Genomic DNA, 24,153 nt, shown 5'->3' with positions numbered 1-24,153 from the left:
TTTTGAGGGAGAAACCTTTGAGAGTTTCAAGTGATAAAAGTGCTTTTTTTTTTTTTAAAGTAACGTATTTAAAGATAAGCTATTTTTTTTTTTTTTTTTTTTTCTCTTCTCAGTTCCTAGTTTCTACGATGGGTCATAGCCATAGAGTAATGCATATTTGAACAGCTGAAGCAGTACTCGTTCGTGAAGCAGCTTGTTTTAAATGTGACTAGAATATTTTCCTGGACTATATGGTTTTGCAAGGTATTTCAGGTAAAATATGAGTATAAAAATATTCTGATTTCTTTCACATAAAGTGTGTATCATTCAACACACTTAATGCCTCTTTATTGAATCATATCATGAAATATTTAGTTACATTTAATTCTCAAAATATTTTGTATTTTCTACCTTCTATTAATAAAAATTGAAATTATGTTCTTGCCGCCAGCCTGGTTTATTTTTCGCAGTACAGTAATCACAGTCGGTTTTAGTAATCTCACCTTGGTATTTGCTCCACATCGTCTCATGTGTGGTGGAATGGGATTCATAGCCTACATCGGTCTTTAGGACATCACAAAAGCACATGATTGAATTCCCTCGGAAACCTGGTGACTGGTCCAGGTCTGAATCCTACTTGACACCTATTTTAGACCCTGGTCCCATTCTGAATCCTAAGTCTGATATTGCTTTATCCAAACCACACAGATCTTCATTTGTACTTTTTATCCTGGCCTATACTACTTGAGCATTAATTTTTCTAGTATTGAAAATCCAATGGATATAATTTGGCTTACTAAATTATAAGTTTATAATATACTGTGTATTGTGTCAAGTATTCAAGGACTGCTTCCATGTTTAAGAATGTTATTGTGAATACTATGTTTTTTTCTATATTTAAGTAGGTCTGCATAAGGTATTTATAAATTATCTAACTTACATGCCCATTAGGGACTCCATTCTTCCTCTCCATTCTCTATGCTCTTCCTCCGTGAATGGGTGGTAGTGGGTAGAAATGTAAAAGAAAGAAATCAGCACCTGTATCTCTGATGTGGCACTTAAAACATTCTACCATGTGGTTGTTACCTGTTAGTTATTTGTTTATATCCCATAATAGAGTATGAATTCCTTCCTGGTAGGGATGATTTTCTTTTCCCCAGGCCACAGCTTTAATTGGAGGGAGGAGGGAAAATATAGAGGGGACCACAGAGGAGGGAGTTACCCAGGACCCACGAAGCACCCAGCCTCAATAGGGGGGAGTGTAAATGGAGTGGACTTCTAGCTTTGGAAGCAGTACTGGGACTGAGGACATGTGGTGTGGGGGTTCTGGGAACTCCAGGGGAGCCAAGCTGCACTCCAGCACTAGGATGCACAGGTCCTGGAAATGGATGATATTTTATTCATCAACAGGAGTCTCTTGTAGCATATAGTTATGCAGGTTCGAATGAAGACATACTCAGTCTTTTGTAAATGGTAATGGTAGTTTTACTCAGATGTTTGTATTTTCATGTTAAGAGCAGGCCAAAAAAGTATACAGTGGCATTTGGAAAAATCTGGGAAAGATTTTCTTGTGCAGACATTTTCCCTGCACATGTCTTAGAGCTTCTATGGCTGTGGGATTCCTAATGCTTCCGTTATAAAACTGACACCACCCTCAGGTACTCTGATAAGTCCAGTGGTTTGAAAACTGTGTTGTTTTAATTAGTGTATGATACATGCTTTGTAGAAGCTTTGTGGTCTAGAGCAATGTTATGATACTGGTAGCTTCAAGAATGCTCTTGCATGTGGCAGATAAGTGAGAAGGGGGCTCTAGGTAGAAAACTATCCCAGTGTCTGAGGGCACAGTTTGCTGCTGAACTGTTATCAGCAGCCAGGCTAGGACTGGCATTACAGAGATAATGTAGAAAGGTCTACTAGGTTCCCACACAGGGTGCTCTCTTGGGTAACTTTTTAGTAACTGAGGAAGACCAGTCCTTCTGAAAGGCCCAAACAAGCATACAGTAGAGGTCAGAGCAAACCAGATAACTAGTCCAGAGTATTAGGCAACATTTGAAGGAGCAGGTTTTAAGATCATGGCAAGCCAAGAGTTCATCAGGTCAAGGTCTTCGGAGCAGCAGTACTGGCAGAGAAAAGCCATGAATGGTTGTTGACTACAGGCAGTCAGGGTTATAGGTACTTTCCTTTTATAGTTCCTGCTGCTTCAGGAACACGTCATTGTAACGGTCTTAAGAATTTGAAGGTCTTGGTTGGAGCATCGTCAGTGGGGGGCCATACATGTGTACTGTAATCAAACTGCAAACTCTGCATTCTGTCTCACCTAGGGCTGTCTTTTCTGCATTTCGTGTGGCACTGTTAGCACAGAATTGAAAGTACTGTGGGCAGTTCAGTTTTGATGCGGAGTTTTTATGAAAGTTGGAACTACCATCTTGCCCTATTTCAGAATAGTTACAAAATCCAGGTCCTCCATAATCAGACCTTTCACCTCAGGCACCCAAAAGGAATCAGAATGCTTTATGAGATACCTGAAATATGCTGTGAGTCCGTCACCTGTTGTTTCAGCTGCTAGACAATGTAACCTTTGGAGAAATAACCTTTACCAGAAAATATGTATGTTTTAAAGTCCTCAAGAATGGTTCTGTCAGTGGGAATTTTAAACCCAGAGCATAGAGATACTTGAAAAGAGGAAGGAAGTCAAGGGATAAATGACAGTACTTGGGAGACAATGAGAGAAATAAAAATGATAACAAAAAATTTGTTATACTTTTAAAATATATTAACAAATAATAGATTGATGACTGAAGTGATGATTATCTTAAAATTGGGGATTAGTTTATCATGTGGAATTAATATATTACCCAACAACCCTTTATGCTTCTCTGTTGGTTTGTGGTGGGAAAAATGCTGAAAACCCTTGCCTGTTGTGTATTTAAGATGTGTTCTAGTCTGCTAAAGAGGGCGTGTAAAATACAAGAAAATTTGAATGACTCTGTGTTCCAGAATCTTCCCTTGTAGTTTTAGTTTCTTACAGCAGTTTCAGGCCTTTTTTATAGAAGGGGTTCTCCTTTAACATTATATTAACATTATCATTCTTGCAGTGGGGAGTTGAAGGATAGGGTAGAATTTGTACATGTGGTAGTCCATAAGAAAGAGTTTTTAAAATTTTTATTTATTAAAATTTTTTTTGATGTTTTTTATGAGAGACAGAGTGTGAGCAAGTGAGGGGCAGAGAGAGAGGGAGACACAGAATCCGAAGCAGGCTCCAGGCTCTGAGCTGTCAGCACAGAGCCCGATGCGGGGCTCGAACCCACGAGCCATGAGATCATGACCTGAGCGGAAGTCAGACGCTCAACTGACTGAACCACCCAGGTGCCCCCATAAAAAAGAGTTTTAATAATGAATTCACAACTCTGCCACCTAACTGATACTCTGGGGGAGATTGGTGTCCACGGTGTGCCTTGTTCATGCCCTCACTGTACCATTGCTGCCACCATTGCACCAAACTGCTTACCCTCTTTTTAATTTGCTCTTAAAATCCTGTGTTCCTATAGACACCTCAGGCCAAAGGATGATGAGTCTGCCAGTAATAAGGAGTTATTTTTCAGCAGAATGAATCGAATTGGCTGCCTTGGGAGGTGGCTGGAGAATTCTCTGTTATTGGGATTGTTAAAGAGAAAGAGCCAGAGCTGCAATATTATACAAGGATTCAGGCTCTGTGTTGGGTTGGAATAGATGATCTTTATGTTTCTGCTAAATCTGAGAATCATTGATTTTTTTTGAATATCCTTAATAATCAGTTTAAAGTTCTGAATTAATTTAAAAAATATACAGGCTAACAAAAGAGGACTTAATCATGTAAACAGTCCAAATGCCATCTCTGAGGATGCTTTCAGCTGCAGGTAACAGAACAACCAACCCAACCTGGCTTAAACAATGAAAAGCTTTACTAGCTCATATAAAAGGAGGTCTATATTAAAGAGAAGGATGGGCCTCAGGGTGGTTGATCCAGCATATCCAAGCCATTCCCAAGGACCCAGGTTCTTTCTCACTGTTTGCTCTACCATTCATGGGGTATACTTCATCTCAGGGCAGATTTCCCCTGATGTAGGTGGTTGTCAGTAACATTCAGGGCTGTATATGGCCTTGTGAATGGGAGGAGGAGAGGAAGAAAAGCTTGTTGCTCTCTCTAAACATGAGTAGGTATTTCCCAGATACTTCCAGCACGTATCACCTCCTGAGCCACAAGTGGGCTCTTGCCAGTCAACCTGCTTTAGGGACAAGGGGTGAAGTCAGCATCCTGAGATATATGGTAACTCTGGGGAGAGGGAAATACTGAAGAGAATTGGGGGTTCTGTTAAAAGGAAGAAGAGTGGGCAACCAACAGTATCCACTGTAGTCATTTTGTTATCATCTACTGTTTTGATGTCTATTATGCCATAAGTCTTTGACTTACTTTTTGATGTGGCCATATCAGATTATTAATTTTTTTTAAAGTGGTGTGATTTCTATTTTAAGATGGAAGAGTGAAGCTAAATTTCAGAATATCCATTCTTTTTTTTTTTTTTTTTGATGTTTATTTATTTTGAGAGAGAGAGCAAGCAGGGGAGGGGCAGAGAGAGATGGAGAGAGAGGCTCCCAAGCAGGGTCTGCACTGTCAATGCAGAGCCTGACACGGGGCTCAAAGTCATGAACTGTAGGATCATGACCTGAGTCAACATCAAGAGTAGGATGCTTAACCGACTGAGCCACCCAGGGCACCCCACAAAATATCCATTCTTTTAGCCTTAATGATATGAACAGCAAATAGATGAAAACTGGCAGAAATATACCAACAGCTATTCAAAGAAAACAGCTGATGGTTGGTAAGAGAAATGAAAGTTTCCAAGTATTCAAAGGGTTTGGCTCAGTCATTCTTGTTTTCTATTATTTAAAAAAAAATTTTTTTTTCAATGTTTATTTATTTTTGGGACAGAGAGAGACAGAGCATGAACGGGGAGGGGCAGAGAGAGAGGGAGACACAGAATCGGAAGCAGGCTCCAGGCTCTGAGCCATCAGCCCAGAGCCTGACGCGGGGCTCGAACTCACGGACCGCGAGATCGTGACCTGGCTAAAGTCGGACGCTTAACCGACTGCGCCACCCAGGCGCCCCCTTTGTTTTCTATTATTAAAAAAATACTTTTTAATGTTTATTTTTGAGAGTGAGAGAGAGAGCATGAGCAGGGGAGTGGCAGAGGAAAAGGGAGACAGAATCCAAAGGAGGCTCCAGGCTCTGAGCTGTCAGCACAGAGCCTAATGGGGAGCTCAAACTTCACGAGCTGTGAGATCATTACCTGAGCTGAAGTGGGATGCTTAACCCACTGAGCCACCCAGACACCCCAGCTCATTCTTAGTCCCACACTATGCAGAGGCTCTATGAGAGAAAGGATTGTGATCAAAACATTGCAAAATCCCTAATGTCTGTGTCAAGGAGCATGAGTAAGTATTGGCAGTGCTGTAGGAGCACTGGGAATTCCAAGTTACTGGAAGTCATTCCCTGTGGGTTTCTCTTATGTGATAAAGAAAGACACATTGGAGATTACTATTCTAGAATGCTCAGACTGGGAAAGAGGTAGAGAAGAAAGGTAGAATAATCAAACCTTAGAGCTGATTATCTTCATCAGTAAACTGGGAGGTAGCAGAACACCTGGCAGGAGGGAACATCAATAATGCAAGTTTCTTTGGAGAACAGTAAGTGGAAGAAGGGGCATAACTATAGTAAGCTACAGGTGATAGGGTGGGGTGGAGGTAGGAGTGGGTGCTCGGGAGTTGGGTCAAAGGAATGACTGCAGAGGAAGAAGAGAACAGCCTGCGCTGGACTCTCTGATGGAGATGAAATCTCTCAAGGGTTGAAGGAATTAATGTTGGGGAGGAAAAGAATAGCTCCCAGGGAGAGGAGCTTAGAGTTACAACTGCTTGTAGCCCTAGTCCCAGCTGAGCTGGTTCTCTTTTCCCTTTTTCACACTCTGTAAACACCAGTTAGAATGAATCTGTAAGGAGAGAGGCTCCCCTAGACTACACAGTAACACATGCAGAAGCACTCCACAGAACACACCAGTGAAGCTTAAGCCAACAGGAAGGCCTCACAAGCCCTCTGCACTCACGACAGGATGGAGACAAAGGCATGGTACATGCAGAAGAAGGATACAGAGTCTATTACTATTATTTTTTAATATAATTTATCATCAAATTGGTTTCCATACAAAACCCATTGCTCATCCCAACAGGTGCCCTCCTCATTGCTTATCACCCACTTCTCTCTCCTCCCTGCTCCCCATCAACACTCATTTCTCTGTATTTAAGAGTGTCTTATGGTTTGCCTCCCTCCCTCTCTGTTTGTAACTTTTTTTGCCCCCTTTCCTTCCCCCATGGCCTTCTGTTAAGTTTCTCAAAGTCCGCAAATGAGTGAAAACATATGATACCTGTCTTTCTCTGACTGACTTATTTCACTTACCACAATACCCTCCAGTTCCATCCATGTTGCTGCAAATGGCCAGATTTCATTCTTTCTCAATGCCAAATAGTATTCCATTGTATATATAAACCACATCTTTATCCATTCATCAGTTGATGGACATTTAGGCTCTTTCCATAATTTGACTATTGTTGAAAGTGCTGCTGTAAACATTGGAGTACATGTGCCCCTATGCTTCAGCACTCCTGTATCCCTTGGGTAAATTCCTAGCAGTGCTATTGCTGGGTCATAGGGTAGTTCTATTTTTAATTTTTTGAGGAACCTCCACACTGTTTTCCAGAGCGGCTGCACCAGTTTGTATTCCCACCAGCAGTGCAAGAGGGTTCCCGTTTCTCCACATCCTCACCAGCATCTGTAATCTCCTGATTTGTTCGTTTTAGCCATACAGAGTCTATTCTGGAAGAAAAGCTAATTTCCCTTCAAAATGGGAGCAGATTCCTGAGTAAGCTATTAAGGAGTAAGCTATTAAGAACCTGAGTTTCATAAAACACAGACTCAGAAATGATACAATATAATAACAATGAAAAAAAATTAACAGAATGAGGTGAAAAGGGAAGAATACAGGGCCAGGGAGTCACATGGGGAGCCAATTTGCAGATCAAATAAATTTGAAGTCGCTAGGAACTGAACAGTCATGGCTGGAAGATGAACTTACTGAGAGTACAAAGCTTGAGATATTCACAGTGAATGCAGAAGAAGAGGAAAGAAATAAGCAGTTAGGTAAAAATGATAGGGGGAGGATTGGACTTTCTGGAGGTGGAGCTGAGATAAAAGGAGTATGGGCCTTCTGTTTTTTGTTCAAGTTCCTCTTGGAATCATGTTTTTGGTTGCAGAGGATTGACGATTTTATTTTATTTTTTTTAATTTTTTTTTCAACGTTTATTTTTGGGACAGAGAGAGACAGAGCATGAACGGGGGAGGGGCAGAGAGAGAGGGAGACACAGAATCGGAAACAGGCTCCAGGCTCCGAGCCATCAGCCCAGAGCCTGACGCAGGGCTCCAACTCACGGACCGCGAGATCGTGACCTGGCTGAAGTCGGACTGCGCCACCCAGGCGCCCCTAGGATTGACGATTTTAGATAACACTCATTTGAAAATATGTAGGCACTGACAAATTGGTGAAAACAAATGTTCATGTTCTTTTTAGAAGAATATCAGTGAGATGAAAGTTATATTTTTAGCCTGAGAGACCAGGAAAATTCCCCTCTGAAGCATTTTGTTTCCTGGCATTGTTACTGAAAACTCCCCTCCCCACAACATGATTTTCTGTGCTCTGTTGGAACTGGTCTTTTGCTAAATGTAAGTACTGACCTGCTGATCTTAGAGCAAGCACTTTGCTGCTTTCCTACCACCAGAAACCATTTTGTAGGTCAGGTTTTATGGAGAAAAAAATTTTTGTGTGTAGTGTTAGACATCTGTGGTTAATCATTTACCTTTTCTACATTTTAAAAAATCTCTTAAGTAAGTCTGGGTAATAGGTTAGCCTGAAAAAAGAGCAAACAGATCTACTAACATTTACTGTCATTGACTAGAAAAGTGAACTTTCATTCTTTGCCTTTCAGCAAGTATATGCTTTAGAATCTTTACATTGCAAATTGCTGTGGGGAGTAGACCATAGAGCAGAAATGGGTTGCTGGAATGGACTTGTCATGAATTATTCATTCACTATCTAGTTCCTTGGAAATCAGCTGGAGGAAGTAGTTAGTCCAGTTTGATCACAGGAGTGGTATGCCAAGGGCTCCAGCAAGCCCTTACAAGTCCAGCCTCGAGGATGTGCTTCTGCTGTCTGCTGCTGTAGGGCGGCAGCTGCTGTGTAGACGAACCCAGGAACATGCTGCTGGGGAGAGTTGCACTGAGGACTCCCCAATGCATCTTGCTGGGAAATGAAGCTTCAGGTAGGAGAAGTGCTCTGTCAGCAGTGGCCGGATTTCTCATTGATTTTAGGGATGCCATTAGGCCTTATGGAATAAATATATGTAGAACCAGAATTGTGCCAGGATACCTCACTATTGAGGTTCTCAACCAGAGAAGCTTAGCAATTTAATTCCATTTTCAAGGTTGTACTTTGTAATAAAACTGTTCTTTGAAATTGTGAAAAGTATTCTTAAGCCAAATAAGCATTTAAGTGTATAAATTGTAGCAATTTTTTTTCATGCTGTCCTCCTGTTGGTGTAAAAAATGTCTCTTTAATTGACAGGATTTTGCCCATGTAAACTTAAATCATGGAATTAATGGCTTTGGAAAGTCCTGAAAAAGACAACTTAGTTTATAATTTGAATGAGCACAGATGCAGGCTCCATTGCATTTTCTGGAGGAGTTATTGTTTTCAGAAGTCTCCTGGCTTGGTTCTTTCTGCTAGAGCATTCATTATTCATTCTGGGAAGATTTTTTAGCTTCTTATAGGATGGAAAATGCATAAAAGATGGAGCAGTAACAAAGGCTCTTAGTTCTATTTGTCGGTATTACCGTGTGTGTGTGTTTGTGTGTGTGTGTGTGTGTGTGTGTGTGTGTATGTGTGTGTGTGTCTAAGTGTCTAAGCCAGACATGTAATTTCATTTGGCAGGGACATTCTAATGTTGCCATTTGCATGTCTGTCTTATTTCCTATGGATGCTGTCTCTGTTAATTTTGCTGAGGCTATGAGATACTCTTGAGCTATAAGGGACAAAGATAGTAACGATGAAAAGAATCAGAGCCTCAAGGCATCTGGGCCAAATTGGATGTATGCATTTCACCATGAAATATCATTTATAGTTTTGAAACTCTTCAGTGAACCAACATCTTGTGAACAGATATATACTGAACTCTGAGACAGAGAAGACCAACAGTCTCCTCCTGCACCATTTTCTTAAGCTCCACAAGAGTAGGAATCTTTGTTTTGCTCATTCATCATTCTCAAGGGTTTAGAACAGTACCTGGCACATAGTATATGGTCAATAAATGTGTTCCCTGATGAATGAGAATACAGTCTATACTAAAGAAATTGACTAGTTTTTCTATAAAGGTTATTTGCTTATACAGCACTGTAGGAAGTATTTACAGTGTTACAATTTCTATAGTAACTTTTATAGCTAATGTATTCTGATTTGTATTGATAAAGATTTTTCAGCTAACCTCAAGGGTTATTGGATATATAAAGAGTTATATATAAAGGATTTATTGGATATATAAAGAGTTTTTAAATGGCAGAAGTTAAAATCTGTTAATTTTACTGCTTGTATAATTAAGGTTTTAAAAATATAAATGAATAGAAAGACCTTTATGTTTTTCATAACTTTATTTCATGTTCAAAAAATAAAAATGAAAATTCGTAGGAAACTCATTTGAAAAAGATTGTATTTATCAATACATTACTAGGAAGATCATCATTCTAATCATACCATGTTACATGTAGCATTTTAAAAAGCATTTATCAGTCTGTGTCAGGAGGGTTTTGGAACTCTAACCCATTTATTCGTAAGTTCGGTGATGAGTTTAAAACTGCAGTGTGTGTGGTGCTGAGCAGAACTAAATAGGGCAACATGTTCCCCATATATATACCACATTTGGGAGCTCAGAGGAACCAAAGGGGTCATCTCTGTTAATGTCTCTGCCCCGCTCCATTCCATACAAACCCACTTCATAAAGGACGAAACTAATGTCCAGAGAATATGGATGAATGGCCAGGAGCAAATGGTTAGCTGTTACTGTCTTAAGCTTGATCATCTCATATATTTTCTAGCTTCTTGTTACTTCATTATCATCATGTTAAAGCTAGAAAAAAATGAAGCAGATAATCACATTTTTCATAAATTTGAACTGTATTGTTTTATTGAAGACAACCATTGATGCATTTTGCATAACTTTAAATAAATTGCCCAGTCTGTGTGTGGAAGTAGCTTTATAAATTGTAGGCTTTCCCCCTGAATTTTTGTGATATGATTGGTTTTTTTCCTGAGTTATAATTGTAATGACTGTGCCTTCAATTTTATTTCAAATTTGAACTTTTTATAAGATGATATTTCTGTGCCATTTTTGTTATTCCTTAAAACTACCAGAGGTTTGCATTTATATTTGAGATAGATGTAGATTACTTCATACTTTTTCTGAACCCTTTTTACCAATTTTATTAGTCTGCTTGGGCAGCCATAACAAAATGGTACATATGTGTGGAGACAGAAATTGCTTGCTCTCCCTCCCTCTTCTCATAAGGCCACCACTCCTGTTGGATGAGGGCTGCTTATGACCTCGTTTAATCTTGCCTGCTTTCTAAAGCCCCACCAAATACAGTCACATTGGAGTTTAGGGCTTCAACATAAGAACTTTGGTGGTGTCATAGTTCAGTCCATAGCACTGACCAAGGCCTTATTTTTTAAAGCAAAATTTCCAGTAAGTTTTTTGTTTGTTTATCCTGTTTAGAGTTTACTCCGCTTCTTTAATCTGCAGGTTTATGTCTTTCTATAAACTTGGGAACTTTTATTTTAGCTCAACTTGGGGACATTTTGTCAAGTTTTTCTTCAGGTATTTTCCAGCACTGTATTCTTTCTCCTTTTTTAGATTCCAGTGACATGACTGTTAAGCCATTTGGTTTTATTTCACAGGTCCCTGATATTTTGTCCATATTAAAAATTTTTTTTAAGTTTATTTATTTATTTTGAGAGAGAGAAAGAGAGAATGAGCAGGCGAGGGGTAGAGAGAGGGAGAAAGAGAATCCCAGGCAGGCTCTATGTTGTCAGCACAGAACCGGATGCAGGGCTTGAATCACGAACCATGTGATCATGACCTGAGCTGAAACCAAGAGCCAGATGCTTAACCAGCTGAGCCTTTGTCCGTATTTTGTAAATCTTTTTTTCCTCTCTGTTGTTTCAGATTGAATACTTTGTATTATTATATCAAGTTTTTTCTTCTGTTCTATATCAAGTTCATTTCTCTACTATTGAGTCCGGTTTCTATAAGAGTTGTGAATGGTCATTGGAGCTGCCTACAGTCTTTGCTAGATAATTTCAACATCTCTCGTTATTAGTGTCATCTAGTTATTGGTGTCCTATGCTTTATTTGTAATTTGTTTGTGTTTATTAAAGTATTTTTCTTATATGTAGCATGTAGTTATATCTTGTTTTTATATCTCATCTAAAAATCTCTGCCTTTTAGTTATGGTGTTTAATTCATATATACCACAAACCCACATACATGTAAATACATAAATACATACACATTGGTTGTGGTACTGATTCCAATATGGGGAGTGGGGCTTCCTACATAGCACCAAGCAATTCTCTGAACACCAGCAGAGTATCTGAGAATTCAACTCAATTCTGACTCTGTCTACCTGTTGATAGCATCAGATTCCACAAGCTAAAGGGTTCAGTTCTGCAAGACTAACCCCCTTCACCTCCACTGTCCCTTTTAGATGTCACAAGCCTAGGCTGTTACCTGTGCTTCTGACTATCTACACATTGGAGGTTCCCCATGACCCCTTCTTTGGATTTCAGACACCAGTGACAAGTCTAGGTTGTTACTTATACTTCTGACCTACTGTCTATATGTCAGTGGTTCCCACAACCCCCTCTTTGGATTTGATTGCTTTGCTAGAGTGGCTCACAAGTCTCAGAGAAACATTTTACTTACTAGATCACCAGTTTATTGAAAAAGGATGCAACTCAGGAACAGCCTGATAGATGGAAATATTGCATAGGGCAAGGTACGGGGAAAGGGCACAGAGCTTCTGTGTCCTCTGCAGGAGCACCACTTACCCTACATCTGCATATGTTCACTAACCTGGAAGTTCCTCTGACTGTCCTTTTGGGTTTTTATGGAGGCTTCATTACATAGGTGTGATTGATTGATTAAATCATTACCATCGGCAATTGATTCAACCTCCAGCCCCTCTCCCTTAAAAGTTCCAACTCTAATCACAAGGCCGCATCCTTAGGTGCTTTCCCTAGTCAACCTCATTAACATAACAAGAGACACCTTTATCACTCTCAGGGTTAGGAAATTCCAAGGGTTTGGGGAGCTATGAGCCAGGAACTATGGATGAAAACCAAATTATATTTTGGTTACCTGAATGACCAAATAAACATTTCTTATAATCACAATAGCACAGGTACACAGTTGTAAAAAATGATACAGAAAGATCTCATGTGCACTTCCCTACTGTTACCCAGTGGTAACATCTTACAAAGCTCTAGTAAAATATCACAGTCAGGATATTGACATTGATGTAGTCAAGATGCATAATATTTCCATCACCACAAGGATCCTTCAGTTGCCCTTTATAGCCACACCTACTACCTTTCTTAACCACGGACAGCCATTAATCTATTCTCATTTTCTATAGTTTTGTTAATTAAAGAATGCTATATAAATGGAATCATACAATTTGTAAACTTTTTTTTTTTACTACATATAATTTCTTGTGATTTCCTTTTTATTGTTGAATAGTATTCCGTGGTATGGATATAGCATAGTGTTCAAGTATTCACCTGTTGAATTTGTTTGGATTAAGCTACTATAAACACCTGTGTACAAGTTTTTATGTGAACATGTTTCCATTTCTCTAGGATAAATGCCCAGAAGAGCAGTGACTGGTTCATGTGGTAATTGCGTGTTTAATTTTTTTTTTTTTCAACATTCATATATTTATTTTACTAAATAGTATGGTTCAAAAAAAACACAAACAAATCAGAAAACTTTTACTTAAAACTAGTCCAACGAGATGGATGGGGTTGATGCCATCCCATTCCCTTCTTTCTATGTATATGAAGCTGGAGCCATATCTGACAGCAAGCACTCAAGTATACTTTGCCTTTCCTGTTGAACATGAATGAACTTCTCTGAACAAGAGAGACAAATGAAGTTTTACAAGATACAGGCACTTTATGTTCCCAGTTTTTAAAAATAAGCCAAGTGAAAAATATTTAGTAAAAGTAACTGGAACAGACAAAGCTTTAAGAGTTCTACCATTAGTTCTAGTGACTTACACTCAATGCAAACAGACAGCATCAAACAAGTAAAACAAACAAAAAAGTTTAACTGGGGTTAATGGGTATATATGTAAAAAAGAAATCCAATTTACTATAACTGGAGAAAAATGGCCATTTGAATCCAACTTAGAGATATACCAACAATGTGCATTAAATCTTGTGTACCTATGTAGCTGAGTAACATCTGAAAGCTTTGCAAGAGTGTGTGAGAAAAGCAAAAGGTGCTTTTGATTCCACAGTATCTGATTAAACAAAACAAAGCAATTTACAAAAAAAAGTACCAAATGATACTTTAAAATAAATAGTTCATCATTTTGATGAATATATACATGTAGAGTCCACTTCTTGGGGATTTAACTATCTAAAAGTGGCATATCACTATCCAGAGGTGCAGGAGCAAGTTCACATAAATAAAACAGTGTGGCTTCACTAGCTTCGGCTTCAGTCAATGGCTCCAGGCGAACAAGCTTACTTTGGGTTGGCTCTGGATCTAGGCTGCTATCCAGAAGCTCATCAACTTCTATGGGTTTATCTACAGAGGACATAACTTCTGATGATGCTGTACTCCCCTGTTCAACAGTAGAAGCAGGGTTCCCATCGAGGAATGCAAGAAGTGGAAAGGCAGTGTACTGGATAAGCTGCTTATCTGTTTTGGGTTTAGATTTTCTTCCCTCTTCTGAAACTGGCTGAACTACATTGTTCTTGGTAGTTTCTAATCCTTTATTCTCAGAATCAACCAGGAGATCTGGGTCTATGCTAAACTGTCTTCCTGACAGCATGGCTTGGAAGTCCTCTAAGCTGCAATCAATACTGTCAAGATAATCCAACAGCTCAACCTTTCCCAAAAGATTGATGTTATCATTTAAAATGGAATCCATCATGGTCACAGGATCTTCTGTGGTCAGACTAGATGAGCCATTTAGCTGGACAGCACTAGACATGAGAGGGCTGGTGCCATCACTGCCTGAACTTAGGGATTCTCTAGCTGGTTCATTCTGATCTCCACTCTGAATGACAGGTGCATACTCATCTTCATTGTCATCTTCAACAATGACAATATCAGGGTACTGGCTACAGTTGGAGGGATCAGATATAGCATCCTCATTAGTTTCTGGAATAACAGGGATATTTTCTTCATCTGCATTATCATCAGTTACATCATAAATAATAATGTCATCTGAAATCCGCTCCCTTGGCTTTAAACCTTCAGTCCTACTATGTGGAACTTTATGATGGTGATTATCAGCTGGTTCTTTGACTATATGTTGAAACAGGTTCTTCTTTTGGGCTCCATTAGTATTTAGAAGTAGAGGCCTTTTACGTTTTAAACTCACAAGTTGGTTATTCTGAACCAACGTAACAATAAACTGGACAATCTTTCGAATAACTTGTTGCTGTTGTGCATGTTTTGCTCGTAATTCTGACACCTCCTTCCAAAGGGACTCATTCTCACTTTTTAATTCAGAAAGCCTGGACTCAATAGTTTCCTGTTTTATTTGAACCTTCTGAGCACTACTTATAATTTTTGTTAAATCTTCCTGACGAATCTTATTTTCTTCTGGTTTTGAAGATGAAACCTTCCTTTTAATGTTCTCCAACAAGTCATCCTGGCCTTGTTTGAAGTAAGGGTGCTGAAATTCAACAGGACCATCTCTTTCCTGCTTTACAATTCCGGAGTCAATATGTACAACTTTACGGAAACCATACATATTCAGTTGCCTCACAAAGCTTGCCATGTTATTGTGCTTGAAATATTTGGGGAGAATTTCTTTTGCAAATCTTTGTTCATCCAAAACCAGAAAACTTTGGCCATTCTGGCTCCAGGTGATGAATTCGTTGGTATGGGTTTCCTCCACAAGCGTCCACAGCTTGCTGAGGAAAGCCGGCACGTTCGAACTCTGCTTCATTGTTAACCAGACGCAGGGATTCCAAATTCTACACCCGAACACAGCGGTGGCGGCAGCAGCGGCGGCGGTGGTGGTGGTAGTGGTGGTGGTGGTGGCGGCGGCGGCGGCGTGTTTAATTTTTAAAGAAAGTTCCAGTGTTTTTCACAGCAAGTCACAGTTTATATTCCTGTGCAAGCAACATATGCATGATCCAACTTCTCTGTATCCTCAACCAGAATTTAGTGATGTCACTATTTTCTATTCTAGTCATTCTGATAGATGTGTAGTGATATCTCTTTATGGTTTACTTTCTGTTTCCCTAATGGCTAATGATGTTAAACATATTTTCATATGCTTATTTGCCATCTGCATATCTTCTTCATTCATGTGTCTTTTCATGTCTTTTGCCCATTTTCTGATTGAAGTTTTTTTGCTGTTGAGTTTTCAGTTTTTATATATTCTAGTTACTAGTATTTAGTTGGGTATGTGGTTTGCAAATATCTTCTCTCAGCTGGTAGCTTTTATTTTCATCCTTTTACCAGAGCAAAAGGTTTAAATTTTAGTTTGATTTATCAGTTATTTCTTTCATGCATCAATCATATTTTAGATGTCAAGTATAAGAACTCTTCACCTAATCCTAAATATTTTCTTCTGTTTTTTTTTCTAAAAGTTTTACAGTTTTATGTTGCATATTTAAGTCTCTTTAAGTAATTTTGAGTTAATATTAGGTTTAAGACTCAAGTTGGGTCTTTTTTTTTTTTTTTTTTTTTGCTTTTGCTTATTGTCCAATGGCTCCAGCACCATTTGTTGAAGATTCTTTCTCCAAAGTCAGTTGGGCACATTGTTTTTTATGTGGGTCTGTTTCTGAATTCTCTATCCTGTTCCATTGATCTGTGTGTCTGTTTCTCTGCCAATACCACAGTCTTGATTACTGTAGCTATGTAATAGGTCTTGAAATCATGTAGACTTATTATTTCTGCCTTAATATTCTTTTATGAAATTCTTTTAGGTATTCTAATTCCTTTACCTATTCTCATATATTTTAGAATAATTTTCTCTGTATCTACAAAAGAATTTCTGGGATTTTGATAGGAACTGCATTAAAACTGTCTATCAGTTTGGGGAAGAGTTAACAGCTTTCCTATCCTGAGTCATCTAACCCATGAATACAGTATGTCTCTGTTTACTTAGATCTTCTGTGATTTCTTTCATTAGCATTTTAGTTTTAGCATTCACGTCTGGTTTTGTTAGATTTGCACCTAAACACTTTAGTTTTTTACAATGACCGTAAGTAATAATTTTCATGTCCTGTCTGATATACATAGAAATGCAATTAATTTTTTTGCGTTTATCTTGTGTCTTGTGACTTTGCAGAACTCATTTATTCTAGGAATTTTTTTGTTGATTAACCAAGGAGATGAAAGACATGGACTCTGAAAATTGTAAAGTTCTACTGAAAAATGAAATCAGGCATAGATAGATGTAAAGACATTCTGTGTTCATGAATGAACACAAGACTTAATATTGTTAAAAGTTCAATACTACCTAAAGTAAAACCATTATCATAAAATTCATATGGAGTGCTTGCTTTTATAGCATATATACTAAAATTCATATGGAATCTCAAGGGACCCAGAATAGCCAAAACAATACTGAAAAAAAAGGACAAAGTTGGAAGTCTCACACTTCCTGATTTCAGAACTTGTTACAAAGCAATAGTAATCAAAACACTGTGGCACTGGCCATGGTACAGACATTTAGGCCAATGTAATAGGATAGAAAGCCTAGATATAAACCTTCACGTGTGTGCTCAAATGATTTTTGAGTGCTAAATGATTTAAAAGTACTAAGACTATCAGGGGGGAATGGGCATTCTTTTCAGCAAATGGTGCTGGGAAAAACTAAATATCCACATGCAAAAGAAAAAAGTGGGACTCTTACACTGCCTACAAAAGTTAACTCAAAATGTATCAAAGTCCTAACTAAAATAAACTACAAAACTCTTGGAAAAACAAAATATAGGAGGAAAGGCTTCATGACATTGGATTTGGCAATGATTTCTTGACACTAAAAGCATAGGCAGCAAAAGTAAAAATAGATACACTGGACTGCATCAAAATTAAAAACTTGTGTGCATCAAAGCACATAATCAACAGAGTGAAAAGGCAATCTGTGAAATTGGAGAAAACATTTGCAAATCATATCTGATAAGAGGTTAATATTCAGAAATATATAGAACTCCTACAACTTGTGCCTGGGTGGCTCTGTCTGTTGGGTGTTCAGCTGTTAATTTCGGCTTGGGTCATGGTCCCAGCGTCATGGGATCAGGCCCTGCACTGGGATCTGTGCTGAGCATGGAGCCTGCTTAGGATTCTGTCTCTCTCTCTCTCGCTGCCCCTCTCCCCCACTCGTGCATGGCCTCTCTCTCTCTCTCTCTCTCTCAAAAAAACAACAAGAACAACAACAAAAACCTACAACTTAACAACAGATAACCTAATTAAAATGGGCAAAGGACTTGAATAGATTAGACATTTCTCCAAAGAAGATACATAAATGACCAACAAGTATATGAAAAGATACTCACCATCACTAGTCATTAGGGAATTGCAGTTCAAAACCACAATGAGATATCAGCTTATACACATCAGGATACCTACTTGAAAAAGTGTTTTGGTGAGGATATGGAGAAATTGGAATCCTTGTGCCTTGTTGCTGGAAATGTAAAATGGTACAGCTGCTATGGAAAACAGTATGATGGTTTCTCAAAAATTTACAATAGAATATGATCCAGCATATCCCATTTTTGGGTATATATCCAAAAGAATTGAAAGCAGGGTCTTGAAGAGATATTTGGACACTTATATTCATAATAGTATTATTCATGATGGCCAAAAGGTGAAGCAGCACAGTTGACCATTGACGGATGATTAGGTAAACAAAATACGGGATTTTATTTAGCCTTTAAAAGGAAATGAAATTCTGACGTATGCTACAACATGGATGAACCTTGAGGACATCATGCTAGGTAATGATTCCACTTACCTGATGTATCTAAGGTAGTCATTGGATCAGAAAGTAGAATGGTGGTTCTAGGCATTGGAGAGACAATGAAATGGGGATTGTTGTTTAATGTGTATAGAGTTTCAGTTTTGCAAGATGAAAATTTCTGGAGATTGGTTGCCTAACAACATAAATATACTTAACAATACTGAACTTTACACTTAAGAATGGTTAAAATGATAAATTTTATGTTACATGTATTTTACTCCAATTAAATTAGAAAAGAAGGAGGAGGAGGAGGGGGAGAAAGGGGAGGGGAAGGTGGAGGGGGAGGAGGAGGAGAATGAGGAAGAGGAGGAGGAGGACAACGACGACAACTGACATCATTGCCTTGTTCATAATCTTAGGGAAGAAGCAGTCTTTCATCATTAGATGTAATGTTACCTGTAGTTTTTTTGTGGATGCTCTTTATCAAACGGAGGAAATTCCTTTCTATTATTTTCCTTTTTTTTTTTTTTTTTTTGCCATTGTATATCTATTCTGGAGGAATGTCTGTTGAGATCCTTTGCTTATTTTAGAAGTTATTTTTTATTGTTGTAAGCATTGTTTATTCTAGATATAAGTCCCTTATTAAATGTATGATTTGCAAATATTTCCTCCCATTCTGTTTCATTCTGTTCCTCCCATTTCTTTTCATTTTTTGATGTTGTACTTTATATTTTTTAAGTTAGAATTTTCCTTTAAAGTTTATTTATTTTTGAGGGGGGGGCAGGGCACAGAGAGTGGGGGGAGTGGAGAGACAATCCCAAGCAGGTTCTGTCAGTGCAGAGCCCAGAGTCTGATGTGGGTGGGGCTCGATCTCATGAACCCTGAGATCATGACCTGAGCTGGAACTGAGAGTTAGATGCTTAACTGACTGAGCCACCCAGGAGCCCCTTGATGTTTTACTTTAAATCACAGAAGTCTTTAATTTTGATGAAGTCCAGTTTACCTTTTTCTTTTGCCACTGTGTGTCTTTTGCTGCTGTGTGTCTAAGAAGGCTTTGCTTGTTAACTCAGGGTCATTAAGATTTACTCCTATATTATATTGTAAGAGTTGTATAGTTTTAGTTCTTATATTGGTTTTGTGATCCATTTTGAGTTAATTTTTGTGTATAGGATGAGGAAGGAGTCCACCTTCATTTTTTTGCATGTAGATGTCCAGATGTCCCAGCCGTATGTGTTGAAAAAAACTATTTTAACCAGTGACTTGTCTTACACTCATACTGAAAACTAGGTAACCAAAAATGTAAAGCCTTACTTCTGGACTTCCAGTGTTATTCCATTGATTCTTGTACCATTCTAATACCAATGTCACCTGTTTTGATTATTATAGCTTTGTACCAAGTTGTGGTATCAGTATAGCTTTGTTCTTCCTTTTCAAGATTAGTCTGGCTGTTGCTGGTCCCATGTAATGAATGTTATGATCAGCTTGTTAGTTGCTCTGAAAAAAGTCAACTGGGATGTTCATGGGGATTTCCTTCAGTCTGTAGGTCAAAAGGAAAACTTTTGCTATCTTAAAAATTTTAAGTCATCTGGATCATTAAGAAAGGATGTTCCATTTATTTAGGTCTTTGATTTCTTTCAAAAATATTTTGTAGTTTCAGGGTATAAATTTTGCACTTGCCATGCTGAAGTTATTCCTAACTATTTTTTTTTTTGACAATACTGTAAATGAGTTTTCTAAATTTTGGTTTGGGGTTCATTTACAATGTATATAAGTGGACTTTATTTTTGTATATTGTTTTTGTCTTCAGGATTTTCTATATACAATATCATGTCATCTACAAACAAAGATACTTTTACCTTCCTTTCCAAGCTGGATGTCTTTTTTTCTTTCTTTCTTTTTCTTGCCTAATTACCCTCCCTAGAATCATCACTACAGTGTTGGATAGAAGTTGAAAGAGTGAACAGTTTGTCTTGTTCCTAATCTTACTGTAAAAACATTTATTCTTTGATCACTGAGTGTGATGTTAACTAACTACTGTGGCTTATTGTAGATGATCTTTGTCAGGTTGAGGAAATTCAGTTCCTAGTTTGTTGAGAGTTTTTATCAGGAAAGGTGCAAGATTTTGTCAAATGTTTATTGTGTGTTTTTAAAAATTTTTTTATTATGAAATTTATTGTCAAATTGGTTTCCATACAACACCCAGTGCTCATCCCAACAGGTGCCCTCCTCAATACCCATCACCCACCCACCCCTCCCTCCCACCCCCCATCAACCCTCAGTTTATTCTCAGTTTTTAAGAGTCTCTTATGGTTTGGCTCCCTCCCTCTCTAACTTTTTTTTTCCTTCCCCTCCCCCATGGTCTTCTGTTAAGTTTCTCAGGATCCACATAGGAGTGAAAACATATGGAATCTGTCCTTCTCTGTATGACTTATTTCACTTAGCATCACACTCTCCAGTTCCATCCACGTTGCTACAAAAGGCCATATTTCATTCTTTCTCATTGCCACATAGTATTCCATTGTGTATATAAACCACAATTTCTTTATCCATTTGTCAGTTGATGGACATTTAGGCTCTTTCCATAATTTAGCTATTGTTGAGAGTGCTGCTATAAACATTGGGGTACAAGTGCCCCTATGCATCAGTACTCCTGTATCCCTTGGGTAAATTCCTAGCAGTGCTACTGCTGGGTCATAGGGTAGGTCTATTTTTAATTTTTTGAGGAACCTCCACACTGTTTTCCAGAGCGGCTGCACCAGTTTGCATTCCCACCAACAGTGCAAGTGGGTTCCCATTTTTCCACATCCTCTCCAGCATCTACAGTCTCCTGTTTTGTTCATTTTAGCCACTCTGACTGGCGTGAGGTAATATCTGAGTGTGGTTTTGATTTGTATTTCCCTGATGAGGAGCGACGTTGAACATCTTTTCATGTGGCTGTTGGCCATCCGGATGTCTTCTTTAGAGAAGTGTCTATTCATGTTTTCTGCCCATTTCTTCACTGCCCATTTCTTCTTTATAGATTTTGGATACTAGCCCTTTGTCCGATATTTCATTTGCAAATATCTTTTCCCATTCCATTGGTTGCCTTTTAGTTTTGTTGATTGTTTCCTTTGCTGTGCAGAAGCTTTTTATCTTCATGAACATCCCAATAGTTCATTTTTGCTTTTAATTCCCTTGCCTTTGGGGATGTGTCAAGTAAGAAATTGCTGCGGCTGAGGTCAGAGAGGTTTTTCCCTGCTTTCTCCTCTAGGGTTTTGATGGTTTCCTGTCTCACATTCATGTCCTTTATCCATTTTGAGTTTGTTAAAATTCTTTTGATCTTGTGTATTATGTTCAGTTTCATCTATTTCAACCTTGCCTTCCTAGTATAAATGCCACTTAGTCGTAGTGTATATCCTTTTTATCTGTTGCTGGATTTGGTTTAATATTTTGTTGAGAATTCTTGATTCTGTATTTATAAGAAATATTGATGTGCTGTTTTCTTGTGGTATCTTTGGTCTTCTTTTTTTTTTTCTTAAGTGATATTGGCCTCACAGAGTGAGTTGGAAATTGTTCTTTTCTCTTATTCTGTTTTTAATTTTTTGGAAGAGCTTTTGAGGAATTGGTATTTTTCTTCCTTAAATGGTGGAATTAACCAGTGATGTCATCTGTGCTTAAGTCTTTTATTTGTGGGAAATTTTTACATAAGTAATACAATCTGGCTTATTCAGATTTTTTATTTCTTCATGAGTCACTTTTGCTGGTTTGTGTCTGTCTCTGTAGGAATTTTCCTATTTAACTTCTCTCTCTGTATCTCTCTTTTATTTTGTTATAAAATTGTTCATAGCATTCGTTTATAATCCTTTATATTTCTGTAAGGTTGGTAATACAAACTCTTTTATTCCTAATTTTAGTAATTTGAGTTGTATTTCATTTTTTACTTGGTGAAGCTACATAAAGGTTCTTGGTTTTTTGTTTTGTTTTGTTAGTCTTGTCAAAGAACCAACTTCTGGTTTTGTTGATTTTTCTCCATCCAATTTCTAGTCCTTATTAACATGTTCATGTAATGTTTCCCTCTGTTTGCTAATTTAGGTGTAGTTTATCTTTTTTTTTTTTTTTTTAACCAGTGTCTTGTTGCAGAAGTAATGTATTTGAGCTTATTCTTTATATCTATCACAGTGTTTACAGCTGTAAGTATCTTTCTAAGCACAGTTTTAGCTGCATTGGATAAGTTTGGTATTTTGTGTTTTCATTTTTATTTGTCTCATATTTTCTCATTTTCTTTGTGAGTTCTTTGATGAACTGGTTATTTCAGATTTTGTTAATTTCCATTTAATTGTGAATTTTTCTTATTCTGTTAATGACATCTAATTTAACTCTGTTGTGAGATATCATACTTTGTATTATTTCAGATCTTTTGAATTTATTGAGGCTGGTTTTATGGTCTGCTTAGTAGTGCCACCCTGGAGAGAGTTCCATGTGCACTTGAGAAGAAGGTGTATTCTCTCGTAGGGGTTAGTGTTTCTGTAGAGGTCTGTTAGGTCTAGTTGGTTTACAGCGCTGTTCCAGTCTTATCTTTTGTTGGTCTTCTACCTGGTTGTTCTGTCCATTGTTGAATATGGGGAATTGAGGTCTGCCAGTATTGTTGAATTGCCTGGTTTTTACTTTGTTTTGTCAGTTTTTGCTTCCTGTAATTTTTGGCTCTCTTATGAGGTTATATTTTCATGATGGATTGACTGTCTTATAATAAGTCTCCCTCTTTATCTCTAGTGTAATTTTCTTAAGTGTGTTTTGTCTGATATTGTATGGTTTTTCCAGCTTTCTTATGGTTATCTTTTTTTGCAATATTTATCTTTTTCCTTCTTTTAACTTTAATCCTGTTTGTAATTTTCAGTGTAAAATGTGTCTTCTCTAGACATTGTAGACTTGCATTTTATGTTTTTATACACTGTGACAACTCCTTTTGATTGGATTGTTAATATTTATTGCTGTTAATACGGTTTGATTTGTCAGTCATTTCACTTTTTGTTTTCTATATATCTTGTGCTTTTTCTCTCTGTTTCTCCTTTACTGGCTTCTTTTGCATTAATTGAATTTTTAAAGTTGTATTCTTGGTGTTTGCTCCAGGGTTTAGTGTATATATTTTTAAAAACAAAATCTAACTTCAGATTCATCATATTAATTTAATTCCAGATATATCCAGTAAGATATAAAATCATGCCTCTTATGTAAGTCTTCCCTCTTTGCCTTTCTTGCTAATGTTGTTACCATGTTACATCTATATATGTTACAAATCCAATAATACATTGTTGCAGTTATTAATTTCTCTTTAAAAAAATTTTTTTTAATGTTTATTTCTGAGAGAGAAAGAGAGACAGAGCGTGAGCAGGGGAGGGGCAGAGGGAGGGGGAGACACAGAATCCAAAGCAGGCTCCAGTGAGCTGTCAGCACAGAGCCCAACATGGGGCTTGAACTCATGAACCACAATATCATGGCCTGAGCTCAAGTCAGACACTTAACCAACTGAACCACCCAGGTGCCCCTAATTTCTCTTTTAAAGAAGTAAAAGAAAGGAGAGAACTTACAGAGTTTGTTGTTTTAAAGTTATTTAGCATTTCTTGTTCTTACTTATTTCTATGGATTTGAGCTGCCATCGACATCACTTCCTTTTGCCAGTACAGTTTTGTACCCACTCACCTCTTTTGTTTGTTTTTGTCAGATATATCACATTTTTTTGTGTTATCATTTCAACAATACAATATGTGCATGTTTTTATGTAATTCCTTTTAAAATCATTTAACAGATGAACGGACAGGAGATACATGTATGTAAACTGGCTTTTATTTTTA

The 24,153-nt window shown here is 37.8% G+C and overlaps 2 protein-coding genes across 9 annotated transcripts in view; one reads left to right on the top strand and one right to left on the bottom strand.

The window, feature by feature from the left end:
- The window catches only part of MARCHF8 (membrane associated ring-CH-type finger 8), a 135,816-nt gene that overhangs the window by 78,894 nt on the left and 32,769 nt on the right, over positions 1–24,153 (top strand). The gene's annotated exons all lie outside the window — the stretch shown is intronic.
- On the bottom strand, positions 13,726–15,392 carry LOC115527348 (heat shock factor protein 2-like). The gene has a single exon (XM_032595284.1). It carries the CDS (start codon positions 15,356–15,358, stop codon positions 13,805–13,807), a length of 1,554 nt encoding a protein of 517 aa, XP_032451175.1. The 5' UTR covers positions 15,359–15,392; the 3' UTR covers positions 13,726–13,804.

Source organism: Lynx canadensis, chromosome D2 (genome assembly GCF_007474595.2).
Source record: "Lynx canadensis isolate LIC74 chromosome D2, mLynCan4.pri.v2, whole genome shotgun sequence".
NCBI lineage: Eukaryota > Metazoa > Chordata > Mammalia > Carnivora > Felidae > Lynx > Lynx canadensis.
The sequence above is the reverse complement of the archived record's forward strand: the minus strand, read 5'-3'. Positions and strand labels throughout refer to the sequence as shown.

Excerpts from the sequence above, each read along its gene's own strand:
- LOC115527348 (XM_032595284.1), bottom strand. The coding sequence starts at position 15,358 with ATGAAGCAGAGTTCGAACGTGCCGGCTTTCCTCAGCAAGCTGTGGACG.